General features: G+C 46.0%; 1 protein-coding gene across 1 annotated transcript in view; it reads left to right on the top strand.

The window, feature by feature from the left end:
* The window catches only part of LOC120061708 (laminin subunit alpha-5-like), a 48680-nt gene extending 28805 nt beyond the window's left edge, over nucleotides 1-19875 (top strand). The window contains exons 17-29 of the mRNA XM_039011603.1: nucleotides 225-379; nucleotides 639-771; nucleotides 1478-1621; nucleotides 4537-4667; nucleotides 4845-5009; nucleotides 5509-5638; nucleotides 8975-9144; nucleotides 10257-10458; nucleotides 10743-10895; nucleotides 12838-12997; nucleotides 13265-13489; nucleotides 13948-14067; nucleotides 19522-19875. Of these exons, the coding sequence (XP_038867531.1) occupies nucleotides 225-379; nucleotides 639-771; nucleotides 1478-1621; nucleotides 4537-4667; nucleotides 4845-5009; nucleotides 5509-5638; nucleotides 8975-9144; nucleotides 10257-10458; nucleotides 10743-10895; nucleotides 12838-12997; nucleotides 13265-13489; nucleotides 13948-14067; nucleotides 19522-19670 (2037 nt within the window). The 3' untranslated portion in view covers nucleotides 19671-19875. The remainder of the gene's footprint in view (nucleotides 1-224; nucleotides 380-638; nucleotides 772-1477; nucleotides 1622-4536; nucleotides 4668-4844; nucleotides 5010-5508; nucleotides 5639-8974; nucleotides 9145-10256; nucleotides 10459-10742; nucleotides 10896-12837; nucleotides 12998-13264; nucleotides 13490-13947; nucleotides 14068-19521) is intronic.
* The last annotated feature ends 2785 nt before the right edge of the window (nucleotides 19876-22660 follow it).

The raw sequence follows: 22660 nt of genomic DNA, 5'->3' as shown, positions 1-22660 counted from the left end.
TGAGTTTGCATCCCAATATTACACTTTATATACATCACAGAAGACTGAAATATAACAAAACTGTTTGACATAGAAAACACCAGATTTTGAGGCATTTAAAACAAAAATAATGTTTATATAAACTATGAAAAATATGAATAACGTTCCACCCATGAGCCCACTAGAGGACGCTTTGGTCGTTCGTTCTGCAGGTTGTAAAATGGAGTGTTTGTGTTCCTGTGCAGTTGGAGATCATTATCCTCCTGTACGATACGACCACACGTGTTGTGGTGAGGAACAACCGCCAAAACCTGTTCAACTACGTCTTCACTACGCCCCTGCCGCGCTTCGAAGGCAGCTACTACCTGGCCGGAGTCCCAGAGGACAAGATGCCTGAGAAGTGAGCCACATACACACGCAGACACACACACACACACACACACACACACACACACACACACACACACACACACACACACACACACACACACACACACACACACACACACACATACACACACACACACACACACACACACACACACACACACACACACACACACACACACACACACACACACACACACAGGAAAGACATGTCCAAGTATGAAACAGTATTTGACTGCAGTATGTTCATGTATTTTTCTCCCTGTATCCAGCCTGAAGGCCCTGTTTCCTCGTCAGGGATCTCTTAAAGGCTGCTTCAGGAACATCAAGGCCATGAACTCTCACATCGACCTGAAGAGAATGAGCAGCTCTGGGGTCAGCTACGGCTGTGCCAACGACTTACTGGTTAGTATACTGTTAGTTATGGGCAGATCTGGGGTCAGCTACGGCTGTGCCAACGACTTACTGGTTAGTATACTGTTAGTTATGGGCAGATCTGGGGTCAGCTACGGCTGTGCCAACGACTTACTGGTTAGTATACTGTTAGTTATGGGCAGATCTGGGGTCAGCTACGGCTGTGCCAACGACTTACTGGTTAGTATACTGTTAGTTATGGGCAGATCTGGGGTCAGCTACAGCTGTGCCAACGACTTACTGGTTAGTATACTGTTAGTTATGGGCAGATCTGGGGTCAGCTACGGCTGTGCCAACGACTTACTGGTTAGTATACTGTTAGTTATGGGCAGATCTGGGGTCAGCTACGGCTGTGCCAACGACTTACTGGTTAGTATACTGTAAGTTATGGGCAGATCTGGGGTCAGCTACGGCTGTGCCAACGACTTACTGGTTAGTATACTGTAAGTTATGGGCAGATCTGGGGTCAGCTACAGCTGTGCCAACGACTTACTGGTTAGTATACTGTAAGTTATGGGCAGATCTGGGGTCAGCTACAGCTGTGCCAGCAATCTGCTGGTGAGCATTGAGACAATGAAACTCTCAGCCATAGGGATAGATGAAATGAAATATTCCCTGACCAAGATTAGCTGTCCTTTTAGTCACGTTGATGAGATGCCAATGGCCATTTTAATTGTGTGCTCTCTCTGTGTGTCAGGTGGCTCGCGAGGCTCACTTCTCAGGCCAGAGTTACCTGGACTTGTCTCCAGACAGCATCCCTGGTCTCAGGAACAACTTCTACGCCGGCTTCGGCTTCCGCACAGACCAGAAGAACGGACTCATGTTCTACCACCAGGCCCAGGTACTGCTCGCATTCTCTCTGCTCTCTCTCTCTCTCTCTCTCTCTCTCTCTCTCTGCTCTCTCTCTCTCTCTGTCTCTCTCTCTGTCCTTCTCTCTGTCCTTCTATCTCTGTCCTTCTCTCTCTCTCTCTCTCTCTCTCTCTCTCTCTCTCTCTCTCTCTCTCTCTCTCTCTCTCTCTGTCCTTCTCTCTCTCTCTCTGTCCTTCTCTCTCTCTCTCTCTCTCTCTCTCTCTCTCTCTCTCTCTCTCTCTCTCTGTCCTTCTCTCTGTCCTTCTCTCTCTGTCCTCTCTCTCTCTCTCTCTCTCTCTCTCTCTCTCTCTCCCTCTCTCTCTCTCTGTCCTTCTCTCTGTCCTTCTCTCTCTGTCCTCTCTCTCCTCTCTCTCTCTCTCTCTCTCTCTCTCCCTCTCTCTCTCTCTCTCTCTGTCCTTCTCTCTGTCCTTCTCTCTCTGTCCTCTCTCTCTCTCTCTCTCTCTCTCTCTCTCTCTCTCTCTCTCTCTGTCCTTCTCTCTGTCCTTCTCTCTCTGTCCTCTCTCTCTCTCTCTCTCTCTCTCTCTCTCTCTCTCTCTCTCTCTCTCTCTCTCTCTCTCTCTCTCTCTCTCTCTGTCCTTCTCTCTGTCCTTCTCTCTCTCCTCTCTCTCTCTCTCTCTCTCTCTCTCTCTCTCTCTCTGTCCTTCTCTCTGTCCTTCTCTCTCTGTCCTCTCTCTCTCTCTCTCTCTCTCTCTCTCAATTTCAATTCAATTCAATTGACTTTATTGACATGGCAAGTTCATTATTACTTACATTGTCAAAGTATACATATCGAAAAATAAAAATCAAATATATATGTGTATATATATACAAAATATATATATATTTATATATAAATAAATGGTGGGACCAACAGCAATAATAATAGTAGTAGTGGACATGGGATTACCATTAACAACAACTACAACAACAATATTAATCAGAACAACAATAAATTAAAGCAACAGTAGTAGACCAGTGTCAACATGACTGAGAAGACACATGACCTGGTATGAAAGACAAAACAAAACTAAGCTAAATGGGAAATATTATCAACATTATAATCTATAATCTCTCTCTATAATCTCTCTCTCTCTCTCTCTCTCTCTCTCTCTCTCTGTCCTTCTCTCTGTCCTTCTCTCTCTGTCCTCTCTCTCTCTCTCTCTCTCTCTCTCTCTCTCTCTCTCTCTCTCCCTCTCTCTCTCTCTCTGTGTCTCTCTCTCTCTCTCTCTCTCTCTCTCTCTCTCTCTCTCTCTCTCTCTCTGTCCTGCTCTCTCTCTCTCTCTCTCTGTCCTTCTCTCTCTCTCTCTCTGTCCTTCTCTCTGTCTCTCTCTCTCTCAATTCAATTCAATTCAATTCAAGGGGCTTTATTGGCATGGGAAACATGTGTTAACATTGCCAAAGCAAGTGAGGTAGATAATATACAAAAGTGAAATAAACAATCTCTCTCTCTCTCTGTCTCTCTCTCTCTCTCAATTTCAATTCAATTTGCTTTATTGGCATGACGTAACAATGTACATATTGCCAAAGCTTATTTTGGATATTTACAATATAAAAATAAAAATGAGAATCAAAATTGTCAACAGGACAACAGTAACAACAATAACCAAGTGTCAAAATAACCAACACATAACAATAACAATAAGCATACAGTAGAGGACATGTGCAGGTTGATTGGTCTGTCAGACACTGTCCCTCATCTTATGGCAGGCAGCAATGTAGTGCGCTGCCAACCCACAGCTCTCTGCGTCCTCCCCCAACAGGACGGGTAGCCTATCCTCATCAGAGAGGTCTTTGAAACCTTGAATAAGGGTTTCAAATTTGGGGAAATTACAAATTGTTTTATATTTTTGACATTTTGTCAGGAAATGCAGCTCCATCTCAGGTTCTGCTATTGTGCAGTGGTTGCACAGCCTTTCCTCTACAGGGAGCCAGGTTTTCCTGTGTCTACCCTTCTCCATGGGAAGGCTGTGCTCACTGAGCCTGTACTTTGTCAAGGTTTTTCTATTGTTTTGATCAGTAACCATAGTCAAATATTTAGCCACGGTGTACTGTCAATTTAGGGCCAGATAGCACTGCATTTTGCTTTGTGTTTGTGCTTGTGTTTCCCAATAAGCAATGTAGTTTTGTTTTGACTGTGTTGTAATTTGGTTTATTCTGATTGATTGGATGTTCTGGTCCTGAGGCTTCAGTGTGTTAGTAGAACAGGTTTGTGAACTCAGCCCCAGGACCAGCTGGATGAGGGGACTCTTTTCTTTGCTCAGCTCTTGGTATTGCAGGGCTTGGTAGTGATATGAGAGGGGGTCACTGTATTTTAGATGTTTCCAAAACTTAATTGCTCTTTTTTGAGTTTTTATTATTTGTGGATATTGGCCTAATTCTGCCCTGCATGCATTGTTTGTAGTTTTCCTCTGGACATGTAGGATAATCTTACAGAACTCTGCATGCAGGGTTTCAATGGGGTGTTTGTCCCATTTGATGAAATCTTGTTTTGCAAGTGGACCCCACACCTCGCTGCCATAAAGTGCAATTGGTTCAATGACATATTCAATTAGTTTTAACCAAATTTTAATAGGTATTTCTTTTTACTCTCTGTCCTTCTCTCTGTCTCTCTCTCTGTCCTTCTTGCGCTCTCTCTCTGTCTCTCTCGCTCTCTGTTCTCTCTCTCTCTGTCTCTCTATCTGTCTGTCTCTCTCTCTGTCTGTCTCTGTCTCTCTCTCTCTGTCTCTCTGTCTCTCTTTGTCTCTCTCTCTGTTCTCTCTCTGTCTCTCTCTGTTCTCTCTCTCTCTATCTGGTTCTCTCATCAGGACGGTGTGTGATGTAATGTGTTGTCTCATCAGGACGGTGTGTGTGATGTAATGTGTTGTCTCATCAGGACGGTGTGTGTGATGTAATGTGTTGTCTCATCAGGACGGTGTGTGTCAGGTGTTCCTGGATAAGGGTCATGTGGTAGTGAGGGCGGCTGACAGCGAGGTGAAGACTCAGAAGACCTACAACGATGACAACGATCATTATTTAACTCTGTACAGCAACAACAACGGGTAGGATTGACCATCCACCAACTAAATGATTATAACGTACCACTGATCTCTTGAGTTGACTAAGGCGAATTCAACATACATTATAGTCCTACTTTAATTAGTTACTGTAGCTGTAGAATCTCAATTAAACCCCTGCCCATGTGACATGTTGTGTTGCTGATGTTTGTGTGTCTGTAGGTTACGTCTGTATGTGGATGACGTCCTGGAGAAGGCTGGGGATACTGGTGGTGGAGGGGCCAGCAGCCACGCGGTACTACTACCTGGAGGGGTCTACCTGGGAGGAACACCTGACAACAGCCTCAACAACCTCACCGGCTGTCTTAGCAACCTGTTCATCAAAAGGCTAGTAACCTTACCGGTTGTCGTAGTAACCTTATCGGCTTTCATATTAACGTTTCCGGCTATCATAGTAACCTTACCGGCTATCATAGTAACCTTACCGGTTGTCTTAGCAACCTTAGCAACTGTCTTAGCAACCTTAGCGGCTGCCATAGCAACTTTACCGGTTTGCATAGCAACCTTACCGGCTGCCATAGTAACCTTAGCGGCTGCCATAGCAACCTTACCGGCTGTCTTAGCAACCAGTTAATCAAGAGGTGAACAAAAGATGGGGTTAAGAGCACAGGAATAGACAGAGCAGAGAAAATAGAGAGGTGTGGAGGATTACATGAGTTTCACAGTTTAAATTCAGAGATGAATATGTTGCTACTACTACTACCTGATTAGAAGCTAATTTTCTAAGACTAGATGTGATATACCGCTGTGTGTCGGACTATAACTGGAACTGTAGCCCATGACAACGGGCAAACGACACTATAATGAGTGTAACGTTACTCCACAGAGACAAGCCTTCTCAGATGGTGATGAACCTGATCAATGCGAAGGAGAACGTCGACGTTCCTCTAGACTGTCCCGCTGCCAAGAAACCTCAGCAGATCCTGGCCACACTCCCACGCCAGAAGAGGCCTAAGGTACCTGATCTGACAATATCACATTCACTCTGTATTGAGTGGGTTGACCTGACACCATAGAGAAATACAGTATATTACTGTAATATATCATATTCACTCTGTATTGAGTGGGTTGACCTGACACCATAGAGATATACAGTATATTACTGTAATATATCATATTCACTCTGTATTGAGTGGGTTGACCTGACACCATAGAGAAATACAGTATATTACTGTAATATATCATATTCACTCTGTATTGAGTGGTTTGACCTGACACCATAGAGATATACAGTATATTACTGTAATATATCATATTCACTCTGTATTGAGTGGTTTGACCTGACACCATAGAGATATACAGTATATTACTGTAATATATCATATTCACTCTGTATTGAGTGGGTTGACCTGACACCATAGAGAAATACAGTATATTACTGTAATATATCATATTCACTCTGTATTGAGTGGGTTGACCTGACACCATAGAGAAATACAGTATATTACTGTAATATATCATATTCACTCTGTATTGAGTGGGTTGACCTGACACCATAGAGAAATACAGTATATTACTGTAATATATCATATTCACTCTGTATTGAGTGGGTTGACCTGACACCATAGAGATATACAGTATATTACTGTAATATATCATATTCACTCTGTATTGAGTGGGTTGACCTGACACCATAGAGAAATACAGTATATTACTGTAATATATCATATTCACTCTGTATTGAGTGGGTTGACCTGACACCATAGAGATATACAGTATATTACTGTAATATATCATATTCACTCTGTATTGAGTGGGTTGACCTGACACCATAGAGAAATACAGTATATTACTGTAATATATCATATTCACTCTGTATTGAGTGGGTTGACCTGACACCATAGAGAAATACAGTATATTACTGTAATATATCATATTCACTCTGTATTGAGTGGGTTGACCTGACAACATAGAGAAATACAGTATATTACTTGTAATATATCATATTCACTCTGTATTGAGTGGTTTGACCTGACACCATAGAGAAATACAGTATATTACTGTAATATATCATATTCACTCTGTATTGAGTGGGTTGACCTGACAACATAGAGAAATACAGTATATTACTTGTAATATATCATATTCACTCTGTATTGAGTGGTTTGACCTGACACCATAGAGAAATACAGTATATTACTGTAATATATCATATTCACTCTGTATTGAGTGGGTTGACCTGACAACATAGAGAAATACAGTATATTACTGTAATATATCATATTCACTCTGTATTGAGTGGGTTGACCTGACACCATAGAGAAATACAGTATATTACTGTAATATATCATATTCACTCTGTATTGAGTGGGTTGACCTGACAACATAGAGAAATACAGTATATTACTGTAATATATCATATTCACTCTGTATTGAGTGGGTTGACCTGACACCATAGAGAAATACAGTATATTATATAGCATCTGTTTGTGTATGAATAGCTGTCTGTGTGTGTGTACGCATGTGTCTTAGTCTCCAATGGTGATGTTCACCTCACAATTAGTCTCCATCACATTTTCAGCGTCTAACTTTCATATACATATGCTCGTCGAACATCTCATTCCAAAATCATGGGCATTAATATGGAGTTGGTTTCCCCCCTTTGCTGTTATAACAGCCTCCAGTCGTCTGGGAAGGATTTCCACTAGATGTTGGAACATTGTAGCGTTAAGATTTCCCTTCACTGGATCTAAGGGGCCCGAATCATGAAAAACAGCCCCAGACCATTATTCCTCCTCCACCAAACTTTACAGTTGCCACTATGCATTGGGGCAGGTAGCGTTGAAAGTCACTGAGCTCTTCAGTACGGGCCATTCTACTGCCAGTTTTTTGTCTATGGATAATGCAGGGCTGTGTGCTCGATTTTATACACCTGTCAGAAACGGATGTGGGTGAAATAGCCGAATCCACTAATTTGAAGGGGTGTCCACATACTATAGACCATGTAGTGTACCAGTGGATGAATAACTCTCGATCTACCCTTTGACCTGGTCCTTTACAACAACTCACTCTGATATTCTCTCTTTCCCCCCTCCCTCCCGCCGTCCCTCCCTCCCGCCGTCCCTCCCTCCCTCCCTCCCTCCCTCCCTCCCTCCCTCCCGCCGTCCCTCCCTCCCTCCCTCCCTCCCTCCCTCCCTCCCTCCCTCCCTCCCTCCCTCCCTCCCTCCCGCCGTCCCTCCCTCCCTCCCTCCCTCCCTCCCTCCCGCCGTCCCTCCCTCCCTCCCTCCCTCCCTCCCTCCGTCCCTCCGTCCCTCCCCTCCTCCCTCCCTCCCCTCCTCCCTCCCTCCCTCCCTCCCTCCCTCCCGCCGTCCCTCCCTCCCTCCCTCCCTCCCTCCCGCCGTCCCTCCCTCCCTCCCTCCCTCCCTCCCTCCCTCCCTCCCGCCGTCCCTCCCTCCCTCCCTCCCTCCCTCCCTCCGTCCCTCCGTCCCTCCCTCCTCCCTCCCTCCCCTCCTCCCTCCCTCCCTCCCTCCCTCCCTCCGTCCCTCCGTCCCTCCCTCCCTCCCTCCCTCCCTCCCGCCGTCCCTCCCTCCCTCCTTCCCTCCCTCCCTCCCTCCCGCCGTCCCTCCCTCCCTCCCTCCCTCCCTCCCTCCCTCCCTCCCTCCCGCCGTCCCTCCCTCCCTCCCTCCCTCCCTCCCTCCCTCCGTCCCTCCGTCCCTCCCCTCCTCCCTCCCTCCCCTCCTCCCTCCCTCCCTCCCTCCCTCCCGCCGTCCCCTCCCTCCCTCCCTCCCTCCCTCCCTCCCGCCGTCCCTCCCTCCCTCCCTCCCTCCCTCCCGCCGTCCCTCCCTCCCTCCCTCCCTCCGTCCCTCCGTCCCTCCCCTCCTCCCTCCCTCCCCTCCTCCCTCCCTCCCTACCTCCCTCCCTCCCTCCCCTCCTCCCTCCCTCCCTCCCTCCCTCCCCCCCTCCCTACCTCCCTCCCTCCCTCCCTCCCTCCCTCCCCCCTCCCTCCCTCCCTCCCTCCGTCCCTCCGTCCCTCCCCTCCTCCCTCCCTCCCTCCCTCCCTCCCCCCCTCCCTACCTCCCTCCCTCCCTCCCTCCCTCCCCCCTCCCTCCCTCCCTCCCTCCCTCCCTCCGTCCCTCCGTCCCTCCCCTCCTCCCTCCCTCCCCTCCTCCCTCCCTCTCTACCTCCCTCCCTCCCTCCCTACCTCCCTCCCTACCTCCCTCCCTCCCCCCCTCCCTACCTCCCTCCCTCCCTCCCTCCCCCCTCCCTCCCTCCCTCCCTCCCTCCCTCCCTCCGTCCCTCCGTCCCTCCCCTCCTCCCTCCCTCCCCTCCTCCCTCCCTCCCTACCTCTACAGGGTAAACACAGGAAGCCGGCGGGTGGTGGTGGGTCAGGGGGGCGGAGCCGCAGTGCCAGGGAATCCTGCCAGGGGGAGCTGGCCAATCAGGAAGTCGGAGCTCTGCACTTCAGTGGCTCCTCCCACAGCCACCAGCGCTACGACACGTTGCCCGAGGCCTTCAGCAGGACGTGAGTACTAGTTACCAGTTACCAGTTACCAGTTACCAGTTACCAGTAACCAGTACCAGTTACTAGTTACCAGTACCAGTTACCAGTACCAGTTACCAGTTACCAGTTACCAGTAACCAGTTACTAGTTACTAGTTACCAGTACCAGTTACCAGTACCAGTACCAGTAACCAGTAACCAGTACCAGTACCAGTTACTAGTTACCAGTACCAGGTACCAGTACCAGTTACCAGTACCAGTTACCAGTACCAGTTACCAGTACCAGTACCAGTTACCAGTTACCAGTTACCAGTACCAGTACCAGTTACCAGTTACCAGTACCAGTACCAGTTACCAGTACACCATATCCGGTCCTCTGGGATCTCGGACTTTCTAGGTTGTAGGGCTCGGAGTCTATTTGGAACTCAGCTAGAGTGGTGTTTGAGATCGGCTACATTGCAGTCGGCGACTGCAGATTGACTGGTCTGCAAATCACCTTGCGTCCTAAATAACCGCTCAGTATTATTTGTAGATCAGTTTGTCTGCTCAATCTGTGATCAGTGACGGAGCAAAATTGATGCTATCGCACATGGCCAGTAAACAACACCTTTCCCCGTCTCTCCCACCTGTCACTGTCCCGTCTCTCCCACCTGTCACTGTCCCGTCTCTCCCACCTGTCACTGTCCCGTCTCTCCCACCTGTAACTCACCTGTCTCTCCCACCTGTAACTCACCTGTCACTGTCCCGTCTCTCCCACCTGTAACTCACCTGTCACTGTCCCGTCTCTCCCACCTGTCACTGTCCCGTCTCTCCCACCTGTAACTCACCTGTCACTGTCCCGTCTCTCCCACCTGTAACTCACCTGTCACTGTCCCGTCTCTCCCACCTGTCACTGTCCCGTCTCTCCCACCTGTCACTGTCCCGTCTCTCCCACCTGTAACTCACCTGTCACTGTCCCGTCTCTCCCACCTGTAACTCACCTGTCACTGTCCCGTCTCTCCCACCTGTCACTGTCCCGTCTCTCCCACCTGTAACTCACCTGTCACTGTCCCGTCTCTCCCACCTGTAACTCACCTGTCACTGTCCCGTCTCTCCCACCTGTAACTCACCTGTCCCCTTCTCCCCCCCCCCCAGGCCTCACATCTCCATGGGTCTGCGTGTGAACTCGTCAGACGGCCTGGTGTTCTATGTGTCAGGATCACTAGGACGTTCTAGTAGCGGCTCTGTGATGACCCTCTCTGTCTCAGACGGTCACCTGCTGCTCCTCATCAACGGAGGAAAGAGGAAGACCACCATCCGCAGCCACAGGAAGTACGACGACGGACAGTGGCACACGGTAGGTCATGTAATAAAGACACGATCATTGTCACGTACAGTGGAACAGATCCTTGTATTTAGATTCTTTATTTCAATATAAAAAATCACATGCGTCGAATACAACAGGTGAAAATGCTTACTCACAAGCCCTGCTCTGCAGTACGGGAAGTATCTGTCTTATGTTGCCAGACTCTGTAGTCTCATCATCGCTTTGTCCCTTCTTTCCTGATTTCTAAATAAAGATTTAGACTGAGGTTTCTGTGTATCTGACTTGCGTATCTGTGTATGTGTGTGTTTGTTCAGGTGTTTGTGAAGAGGGAGGGAGAGAAGGTCGGTTTGATCGTTGATGGGATCAATGCCCAGTCTAAGAGGGTCTCAGGGGGGGAGAAGAACCAGCTCAGTCCCCCGCTCTACATCGGAGGAGTTCCCTCAGCACTCACCAGCTCACTTCTCTCGGTAATACAGCCTTTCCTCCGCTCTCCTTTCCTCTCGGTAATACAGCCTTTCCTCCGCTCTCCTTTCCTCTCGGTAATACAGCCTTTCCTCCGCTCTCCTTTCCTCTCGGTAATACAGCCTTTCCTCCGCTCTCCTTTCCTCTCGGTAATACAGCCTTTCCTCCGCTCTCCTTTCCTCTCGGTAATACAGCCTTTCCTCCGCTCTCCTTTCCTCTCGGTAATACAGCCTTTCCTCTGCTTTCCTCCGCTCTCCTTTCCTCTCGGTAATACAGACTTTCCTCCACTCTCCTTTCCTCTCGGTAATACAGCCTTTCCTCCGCTCTCCTTTCCTCTCGGTAATACAGCCTTTCCTCCGCTCTCCTTTCCTCTCGGTAATACAGCCTTTCCTCTGCTTTCCTCCGCTCTCCTTTCCTCTCGGTAATACAGCCTTTCCTCCACTCTCCTTTCCTCTCTGTAAAACAGCCTTTCCTCCGCTCTCCTCCACTCTCCTTTCCTCTCGTTAATACAGCCTTTCCTCCGCTCTCCTCCGCTCTCCTTTCCTCTCAGTAATACAGCCTTTCCTCTGCTCTCCTCCCCTCTCCTTTCCTCTCGGTAATACAGCCTTTCCTCCGCTCTCCTCCACTCTCCTTTCCTCTCGGTAATACAGCCTTTCCTCCGCTCTCCTCCCCTCTCCTTCCCTCTCGGTAATACAGCCTTTCCTCTGCTCTCCTTTCCTCTCGGTAATACAGCCTTTCCTCCGCTCTCCTCCCCTCTCCTTCCCTCTCGGTAATACAGCCTTTCCTCTGCTCTCCTCCACTCTCCTTTCCTCTCGATAAAACAGCCTTTCCTCTGCTCTCCTCCACTCTCCTTTCCTCTCGATAAAACAGCCTTTCCTCTGCTCTCCTCCACTCTCCTTTCCTCTCGGTAATACAGCCTGTCCTCTGCTCTCCTCCACTCTCCTTTCCTCTCGATAAAACAGCCTTTCCTCTGCTCTCCTCCACTCTCCTTTCCTCTCGGTAATACAGCCTTTCCTCTGCTCTCCTCCACTCTCCTTTCCTCTCGGTAATACAGTCTTTCCTCTGCTCTCCTCCACTTTCCTTTCCTCTCGGTAATACAGCCTTTCCTCTGCTCTCCTCCACTCTCCTTTCCTCTCGGTAATACAGCCTTTCCTCCACTCTCCTTTACTCTCCTTTCCTCTCGGTAATACAGCCTTTCCTCCACTCTCCTTTCCTCTCGGTAATACAGTCTTTCCTCTGCTCTCCTCCACTCTCCTTTCCTCTTGGTAATACAGCCTTTCCTCCACTCTCCTTTACTCTCCTTTCCTCTCGGTAATACAGCCTTTCCTCTGCTCTCCTTTCCTCTCGGTAATACAGTCTTTCCTCTGCTCTCCTCCACTCTCCTTTCCTCTCGGTAATACAGCCTTTCCTCCACTCTCCTTTACTCTCCTTTCCTCTCGGTAATACAGCCTTTCCTCCACTCTCCTTTCCTCTCGGTAATACAGTCTTTCCTCTGCTCTCCTCCACTCTCCTTTCCTCTCGGTAATACAGCCTTTCCTCCACTCTCCTTTACTCTCCTTTCCTCTCGGTAATACAGCCTTTCCTCTGCTCTCCTTTCCTCTCGGTAATACAGTCTTTCCTCTGCTCTCCTCCACTCTCCTTTCCTCTCGGTAATACAGCCTTTCCTCTGCTTTCCTCCACTCTCCTTTCCTCACATCCCATTCACAGCAGAATAATTCAGAATTAGACATATCAATACCAAATTTGTCTTTCTTTTTCATTGTGTCTCCTCATCTCCTTCTCCGAGAAGGTCCAAGTTCCCTCCCCTCTCTAATTATTCTCCTATTCTATTTTGAGAAAGAGACAAGGAAAGAGGAATTAAATAAGACATACAACGTAAGTGAATATAGAAAGACATAACACTCTGGTATTTAGTTCCTTGACAATAGTCTGTTTCCCTCCATGTAGGTGCCAGGTCCAGGAGGGTTTGTGGGCTGTGTGAGGGACCTGGAGCTGAATGAGGAGAGCCCAGCCAGTCCCTCCACCAGCCTGGGGGTTGTACCCTGCTTCCAGGCCACTCTGCAGCCCGGGGCATACTTCTCTTCCCAGGGAGGACACATGGCTATAGGTATAGACTACCTCCTCTCTTCCTGCTGTCGAACTCTGTTACACCTTCTCTGAAACAATTTTGATTAAATTGGATACTTTTGAAAATTTTGGATTGGATTTTTTTGAACAAAAATCTGTAAAGATTTGGTACATTGATATTATAATTTATTTTTTCAACCCGTCAAGAAAATAATCGATGAAAAAAAAAAGCTGAATTCCAGAATTATGAGACATCACAACAAAAGACACATGACCGTGTCAAGTCTGAGTCTCTCTCTCTGTCTAGATGAGTCCCTGATGTTGGGCCGGAACCTGGAGGTCCAGCTGGAGGTCAGGCCGGTGTCAGACTCTGGTCTCCTGTTGCATGCTGGTTCCAGGGCAGGACGACAGCTCAGCCTCTACCTCTATCAGGGAGCCGTAACTGTCACAGTAAACAGTGGCAACGGAGAGTTCTACACCTCCTTCACACCAGAGGAATCCTTGTGTGACGGACGCTGGCACAGTATCACAAGTGAGTGTTATATTGTACATACACACACACACACACACACACACACACACACACACACACACACACACACACACACACACACACACACACACTTTGATGTTTAAAGGAATAAATCGTTTCACCTTCTTTAGCACTGTAACATCCTGTCATTCGAGATTTGCAACAATATGATATTAATGTTTAAAATTCTCGAATAATTGTATTTTTTGTTTCTTGATTGATTGATTGGTTTCTTGATTGGTTAATTGATTGGTTGATTGATTGGTTAATTGATTGGTTGATTGATTGGTTGATTGGTTAATTGATTGGTTGATTGATTGGTTAATTGGTTGATTGATTGGTTAATTGATTGGTTGATTGATTGATTGGTTGATTGGTTGATTGATTGATTGGTTGATTGGTTGATTGATTGGTTGATTGGCTGAGTGATATGTTGTGTTCTGGTGTTCTCCCTGTAGTTGTGAAGAAGAGCAACGTGCTCCAGCTCCATGTGGATGCAGCCAGTGAACACAGTGTGGGGCCCAAACAAGGCCGACCATCAGGGGCCAAGGAGGCTGTGTACCTGGGGGGAGCACCAGGTGAGGACACACCCCCCCCCTCCCCCCATGGAGATACGATAGAGCTTTTCAACTGTCAAAAGAATAACACGTACCAAATGCACGTGTAAACCAAAAGGTTCCCCAGTAAACATCAGCCGTTGCAGCGCGCCATGTTTGCTTTGTTAGTTGGCTAGCTAGCTCAAAATGACAAGTTCGTAACCAAAAAAACTGAACAAAACTAGTTATATACACACATTGACTTGTTGCTACCAGTTCGTTCCACTAAACAAACGATCAAATAATGTTAGTTTCCCTTTTTATTATCCGTTTTCTCTGGTGGTGTTAGCTACATTTGGCTAGCACAGCAAATAACCGCAAAGCTAGCGTGCTTTCAAGTTCGAGAAAGATCAGCTTACCTCATTAGCTAGTTAGCTAGATTAATTTATCTCACGACAGCCATTAATATAACTAAACTAAATGTAGCTAGCTAGATTAATTTATCTCACGATAGCCATCAATATAACTAAACTAAATGTAGCTAGCTAGATTAATTTCTCTCACGACAGCCATCAATATAACTAAACTAAATGTAGCTAGTATATGAGTCCAATGTTTAACGGCCACATTGTTTAAATCAAAAGTTAGCTAGCAGCAGTAATTACCTCACAATCAACCCCTCTCTCTCCCCTCACCAATCTGTCTTCTTCCTCCAAAACACAACTATATTTTACCCAGGTGCATTGGAAAGGGGTCAGTTGTACAACTGAATGCCTTCAACTGAAATGTGTCTTCCTCATTTAACCCAACCCCTCTGAATCAGAGAGGTGAGGGGAGCTGCCTTAATCGACATCCACGGCGCCCGGGAAACAGTGGGTTAACTGCCTTGCTTAGGGGCAGAGCGACAGATTTTTACCTTGTCAGCTCAGGGATTCGATCCAGCAACCTTTCGGTTACTAGCCCAACATTCTAACCGCTAGGCTACCTGCCGCCCCACTTAGTTTCAGTTAAGAAACATACTGTAGTTGTAATGAACTGCTAGCTTGTGCTAGGCATGTATTTATCGTCCTCAAGTTACGAGACCTAGCTAGCTGTTTGTTTACATGTAGCTAGTAGAGCTAGACAATAATACAAATGCCAGCGCTGACACCTTGTGGTGATAATGTTGAACTGCATATAACTACACCAGGATGATACATAGCATGAAGCAAACACATTGCAACTTTATTTCAAGCAACATGTATTTTGAATTTAAATTAAGTTAACCTTAAAATATTCCTTTCTGCACATCACCTCGTGATGGTGATATTTTGTTAATAATGTCTCTCTCCTGAGCATGTCATCCTTAAGGCCTACCTTCATTGTGGGGCGGCAGGTAGCCTAGTGGTTAGAGCGTTGGACTAGTAACCAGCAGGTAGCCTAGTGGTTAGAGCGTTGGACTAGTAACCAGCAGGTAGCCTAGTGGTTAGAGCGTTGGACTAGTAACCAGCAGGTAGCCTAGTGGTTAGAGCGTTGGACTAGTAACCAGCAGGTAGCCTAGTGGTTAGAGCGTTGGACTAGTAACCAGCAGGTAGCCTAGTGGTTAGAGCGTTGGACTAGTAACCAGCAGGTAGCCTAGTGGTTAGAGCGTTGGACTAGTAACCAGCAGGTAGCCTAGTGGTTAGAGCGTTGGACTAGTAACCAGCAGGTAGCCTAGTGGTTAGAGCGTTGGACTAGTAACCAGCAGGTAGCCTAGTGGTTAGAGCGTTGGACTAGTAACCAGCAGGTAGCCTAGTGGTTAGAGCGTTGGACTAGTAACCAGCAGGTAGCCTAGTGGTTAGAGCATTGGACTAGTAACCAGCAGGTGGCCTAGTGGTTAGAGCGTTGGACTAGTAACCAGCAGGTAGCCTAGTGTTTAGAGCATTGGACTAGTAACCAGCAGGTAGCCTAGTGGTTAGAGCGTTGGACTAGTAACCAGCAGGTAGCCTAGTGGTTAGAGCGTTGGACTAGTAACCAGCAGGTAGCCTAGTGGTTAGAGCGTTGGACTAGTAACCAGCAGGTAGCCTAGTGGTTAGAGCGTTGGACTAGTAACCAGCAGGTAGCCTAGTGGTTAGAGCGTTGGACTAGTAACCAGCAGGTAGCCTAGTGGTTAGAGCGTTGGACTAGTAACCAGCAGGTAGCCTAGTGGTTAGAGCGTTGGACTAGTAACCAGCAGGTAGCCTAGTGGTTAGAGCGTTGGACTAGTAACCAGCAGGTAGCCTAGTGGTTAGAGCGTTGGACTAGTAACCAGCAGGTAGCCTAGTGGTTAGAGCGTTGGATTAGTAACCGGAAGGTTGGCAAGATCAAATCCACGAATTGACAAGGTAAAAATCTGTCGTTAACCCACTGTTCCTAGGCTGTCATTGAAAATAAGAATTTGTTCTCAGCTGACTTGCCTAGTAAAATTCAAAATTTAAATTACAAGGCTAGGGCCTGCACTAATTCATTTCATGACGGCATGTACAGTAGCTGTAGTAGTCTAATCTGGCATCCTTCGACATGGTTAGCCTCATTATAAATCTAATCTGGCATCCTTCGACATGGTTAGCCTCATTATGAGTCTAATCTGGCATCCTTCAACATGGTTAGCCTCATTATAAATCTAATCTGGCATCCTTCGACATGGTTAGCCTCATTATGAGTCTAATCTGGCATCCTTCAACATGGTTAGCCTCATTATGAGTCTAATCTGGTATCCTTAAACATGGCTAGCCTCAATATAAATCTAATCTGGTATCCTTCGACATGGTTAGCCTCACGAGTCTAATCTGGCATCCTTCGACATGGTTAGCCTCATTATGAGTCTAATCTGGCATCCTTCAACATGGTTAGCCTCATTATAAATCTAATCTGGCATCCTTCGACATGGTTAGCCTCATTATGAGTCTAATCTGGCATCCAACATGGTTAGCCTCATTATAAATCTAATCTGGCATCCTTCAACATGGTTAGCCTCATGAGTCTAATCTGGCATCCTTCGACATGGCTAGCCTCATTATAAATCTAATATGGCATCCTTCTACATGGTTAGCCTCATTATGAGTCTAATCTGGCATCCTTCAACATGGTTAGCCTCATTATAAATCTAATCTGGCATCCTTCGACATGGTTAGCCTCATTATGAGTCTAATCTGGCATCCTTCAACATGGTTAGCCTCATTATGAGTCTAGTCTGGCATCCTTCGACATGGTTAGCCTCATTATAAATCTAATCTGGTATCCTTCGACATGGTTAGCCTCATTATGAGTCTAATCTGGCATCCTTCGACATGGTTAGCCTCATTAATTAATGAAAAGACAAACCCACTTTGCTCTGCTTTGGATCAGCCTTTTTGGGTCGGGGGTGCTGGCCGCGGGAAGATATTTTGGGTTGGGGATGCTGCTAATGTTACTATACATGCAGGCAATGCAGCCCGCTGCGATGCTTCTTTGGGGAAATCTATCAACTTACATTTTCTAAAATAGATTCATCCCTGGTGGTAAGGGAATAAATACTATGGTCAAAAACCAACTAGGATCCCCCCAGTCAGTGGCCAAAGAAAATGAGCATTTGCCCACTGAAGTCGGTTACGACGCCGAAATAGTCAGGTCAAGACCCTGGTGAGGATGACGAGCATGCAGATGAGCTTCCCTGAGACTGTTTCTGACAGTTTGTGCAGAAATTCTTTGATTGTGCAAACCAACAGCTGTCCGGGTGGCTCGTCTCAGACGATCCCGCAGCTGAAGAAGCCAGATGTGGAGGTCCTGGGCTGGCGTGGTTACACGTGATCTGCGGTTGTGAGGTGGACGTACTGCCAAATTCTCTAAAATTATGTTGGAAGTGGCTTATGGTAGAGAAATTAACATTAAATTATCTGGAAACAGCTCTGGTGAATATTACTCCAGTCAGCGTGCCGATTAGACGCTCCCTTTAAAATTTGAGACATCTGCGGCATTGTGTTCTGTGACAAAACTGCACATTTTAAAGTGGCCTTTTATTTCCACCAGCACAAGGTGCACCTGTGTAATGATAATGCTGTTTAATCAGCTTCTTGATATGCCACACCTGTCAGGTGGATGGATTAACTTGGCAAAGGAGAAATGCTCACTAACAGGGATGTAAACAAATTTGTGCACAACATTTGAGAGAAATAAGCTTTTTTTTGTGTGTATGGAAAATGTCTGAGATGTTTTTATTTCAGCTCATGAAACATGGGACCAACACTTTACATGTTGCGTTTTATATTTTTGTTCAGTGTATATTCAACCGCATACCAGGTGAGGACACCCCATAGAGATACTATATAATGCATATACATACAACCGTACAGTACCAGTCTAAAGTTTGGACACACCTACTCATTCAAGGGTTTTTCTTTATTTTTACTATTTTCTACATTTTATAATAATAGTGAAGACATCAAAACTATGAAATAACACATATGGAAACATCTAGTAACCAAAAAAGTGTTTTAGATTTTAGATTCTTCCAAGTAGCCACCCTTTGCCTTGATGACAACTTTGCACACTCTTGGCATTCTCTCAACCAGCTTCATGTGGTAGTCACCTGGAACGCATTTCAATTACCAGGTGTGCCTTGTTAAAAGTCTATTTGTGGAATTTCTTTCAAGGACATTGAGACTTGTCCCGAAGCTGTGTGTTTAGGGTCGTTGTCCTGTTGGAAGGTCAACCTTTGCCCCAGTCTGAGGTCCTGAGCGCTCTGGAGCAAGTTTTCATCAAAGATCTCTCTGTACTTCACTCCGTTCATCTTTCCCTCTATCCTGACTAGTCTCCCAGTCCCTGCCGCTGAAAAACATCCCCACAACATGATGCTTCCATCACCATGCTTCACCGTAGGGATAGTGCCAGGTTTCCTCCAGACATGACTCTTGGCATTCTTGGTTTCATCAGACCAGAGAATCTTGTTTCTCATGGTCTGAGAGTCTTTAGGTGTCTTTTGGCAAACTCTAAGCGGGATGTCATGTGCCTTTTACTGAGGAGTGGCTTCCATCTGGCCACTCTACCATAAAGGCCTGATTGGTGGAGTGCTGCAGAGATGGAAGCTTCTGGAAGGTTCTCCATCCTCCACAGAGGAACTTTGAAACTCTGTCAGAGTGACCATCTGGTTCTTGGTCACCTCCCTGACCAAGGCCCTTCTCCCTCGATTGCTCAGTTTGGCCGGGCGACCAGCTCTAGGAAGAGTCTTGGTGGTTCACAACTTCTTCCATTTAAGAATGATGGAGGCCACTGTGTTCTTGGGGACCTTCAATGCTCACTGGGGTCCGGACTAACATGACAAACATTTATCTCAGAAGTAAAACATTTTAATAGTTAAGGTAATGATACAATGGTTTTGAATCTTAAACTGTGTGTACCTTGCGGGATACAGATAAGTGAAATGGAGACAGTGTTTTTTGCCACACATACAAACCCATCTTAAATTATCTTTCTGTATTGCAACTCAGCATTTCCTGTGTGTCTTCTTCTCTCTCCTCCTAGATGGTGTTGATGTGCCGGGCCTCCCCGATGCCCTGCCCTCCTTCCATGGTTGTGTACGGAGAGCAGTCCTGAACCAGCGACCAGCCGTGCTTTCTAAACCCCTGTCAGTACACGGAGCTGTGGGCACACAGGGCTGTCCAGCCACGTAGGCCCCTTTTAGCCCTGTTACAGCCAGCTAGCTCTGGGTCATGTTCATAAGGACAACATTACAGAAAGTTCAGATATAAATACCTATGTAGAACCAATATGATTGTCTGTCATGTAGTCGTGGCCAAAAGTTTTGAGAATGACCCAAATATTAATTTTCACCAAGTCTGCTGCCTCAGTTTTGTATGATGGCAATTTGCATATACTCCAGAATGTTATGAAGAGTGATCAGATGAATTGCAATTAATTGCAAAGTCCTTCTTTGCCATGCAAATGAACTGAATCCCCAAAAAACATTTCCACTGCATTTCAGTACTGCCACAAAAGGACCAGCTGACATGTCAGTGATTCTCTCGTTAACACAGGTGTGAGTGTTGACGAGGACAAGGCTGGAGATCTCTCTGTCATGCTGATTGAGTTCGAATAACAGACTGGAAGCTTCAAAAAGAGGGTGGTGCTTGGAATTATTGTTCTTCCTCTGTCAACCATGGTTACCTGTAAGGAAACACGTGCCGTCATCATTGCTTTGCACAAAAAGGGCTTCACAGGCAAGGATATTGCTGCCAGTAAGAACCATTTATCGGATCATCAAGAACTTCAAGGAGAGCGGTTCAATTGTTGTGAAGAAGGCTTAAGGACACCCAAGAAAGTCCAGCAAGCGCCAGGACCGTCTCCTAAAGTTGATTCAGCTGCGGGATCGGGGCACCACCAGTACAGAGCTTGCTCAGGAATGGCAGCAGTAAAGCATCCTGAGACAATTCATGTGTGGGGTTGCTTCTCAGCCAAGGGAGTGGGCTCACTCACAATTTTGCCTAAGAACACAGCCATGAATAAAGAATGGTACCAACACATCCTCCGAGGGCAACTTCTCCCAACCATCCAGGAACAGTTTGGTGAAGAACAATGCCTTTTCCAACATGATGGAGCACCTTGCCATAAGGCAAAAGAGATAACTAAGTGGCTCGGGGAACAAAACATCGATATTTTGGGTCCATGGCCAGGAAACTCCCCAGACCTTAATCCCATTAAGAACTTGTGGTCAATCCTCAAGAGGCAGGTGGACAAACAAAAACCCACAAATTCTGACAAACTCCAAGCATTGATTATGCAAGAATGGGCTGCAATCAGTCAGGATGTGGCCCAGAAGTTAATTGACAGCATGCCAGGGCGGATTGCAGAGGTCCTGAAAAGAAGGGTCAACACTGCAAGTATTGACTCTTTGCATCAACTTCATGTAATTGTCAATAAAAGCCTTTGACACTTATGAAATGCTTGTAATTATACTTCAGTATTCCATAGTAACATCTAACAAAAATATCTAAAGACACTGAAGCAGCAAACTTTGTGGTCATTAATATTTGTGTAATTCTCAAAACTTTTGGCCACGACTGTAGAATAGGCCAGTTCTATCTTTTAAAAAATAAAAATACGTTTCACCTCTGAATGCAAGTTCAGTAGGACAATGTTGTGGAGCTTTGCAGACAGAAATGTTATGAATAGAGCTGGCGTGATACTGTATTCTACACATCAGAGGCATGTCGGTTCTAGATATTGTATTTCTATCTTTACATTCCAACCACTTTGTTAGCCTGTTGAACGCAGCCGTGCTCTGATGCCCCTTACTACTCGTCACCAACTGCTAAAAGGATCAATATAAACACGTACAAGAAGTCTACCATACAAATCACTGGTGGTGGGTGACGTACATTAGTTAAATTAAATGTATTTATTTTTTCCACGTCTTGATTTCCGGTTTGCAAATAACTTCGTGCTAGCGCTAGAGTAAAGTCTGAAATCCTTCGTGTCATACAAGTAGTGGAATGATAACACAAACAGACTGGTACCTGGGCTAGAGTATAAGATGGCTGAATCGGTTGTCTTTAGTGTGTTAATAGTAATCTACATCGCTCTGGGCTGCTTTCACAGACCTACATTTCAAGGTCTCGATTCAATCCGTAGCTCTGAAGATCCGCTCTACAGTGCGATATCAATTTAAAGGCAATCTTTCCTGCATTATGTCGGCTCAATCGGAAATAACGCTTGAATTTCAAATCGCGCTATAACTCGAGCCCTAAACTTACCTGGACCAAACTGCACTTATTTTATACAGACCACTAAAAAGCTTATCGTTGTTTGGCCATGGATAGAATCCACTTCGACTAACTAGTTCTGGAAAGTACTTAAAAATATATATATAAAGATTTCCTTTAGTAGAAAATTGTGGTTCTGCTTTACATACATTGATTCGACTTAGCTTGACCATAGCTCAAAAAAAAAAAAAAATGCTTTCATGTTGAGAATACTAATGTAGGTCTATGGAAACCGGCCCTCAGTAATACTCTGGTACATCCCAAACGAACATGTCAATTTCACCATTAAGGAGTCCAGCTTTAAATACTATAATCAGTGTTAACGTTGATCCACATCACATGTACTGTATTCTATAGAATAAATGCACATTTTATATAGTTGGTATAATGGGAAAAAAATGTATGGATTATATCACAAGAGTTTAAAACTTTAAAGCAACTACTGTTTAAATATTATAAACTGGGTGGTTTGAGCCCTGAATGCTGATTGGCTGATAGCCAGGGTATGACAATTTGTACTGATATAATTACGTTGGTAACCAGTTTATAATAGCAATAAGGCACCTCGGGGGGGGGGGGGGGGGGGGGTTTGTGGTATGCGACCAATATACTACGGGCTAAGAGCTGTATCCAGGCACTCCTCGTTGCGTCGTGTCTAAGAACAGCCCTTTACCCGTGGTATATTGGCCATATACCACAAACCCCCCCGAGGTGCCTTAGTGCTTAAATATCTCACTCAGATAACATAAACTGATTCCCCCTAAGAACAATAGATATGCTAAATACATTTTTTAAATAAAGTCTTATCTGATACAAAAATGGACATGGGTCAACTTCTTTGTATTTTTTTTTTTTGTGCTCAATTATTTGCTTTTAATTAAAAAAAGAAGAGAAAGACATTG

The sequence above is a fragment of the Salvelinus namaycush genome, chromosome 16 (genome assembly GCF_016432855.1).
Source record: "Salvelinus namaycush isolate Seneca chromosome 16, SaNama_1.0, whole genome shotgun sequence".
Lineage (NCBI taxonomy): Eukaryota > Metazoa > Chordata > Actinopteri > Salmoniformes > Salmonidae > Salvelinus > Salvelinus namaycush.
Note: the sequence above shows the minus strand (reverse complement) of the source record. Positions and strands in the feature narration are given on the sequence as shown.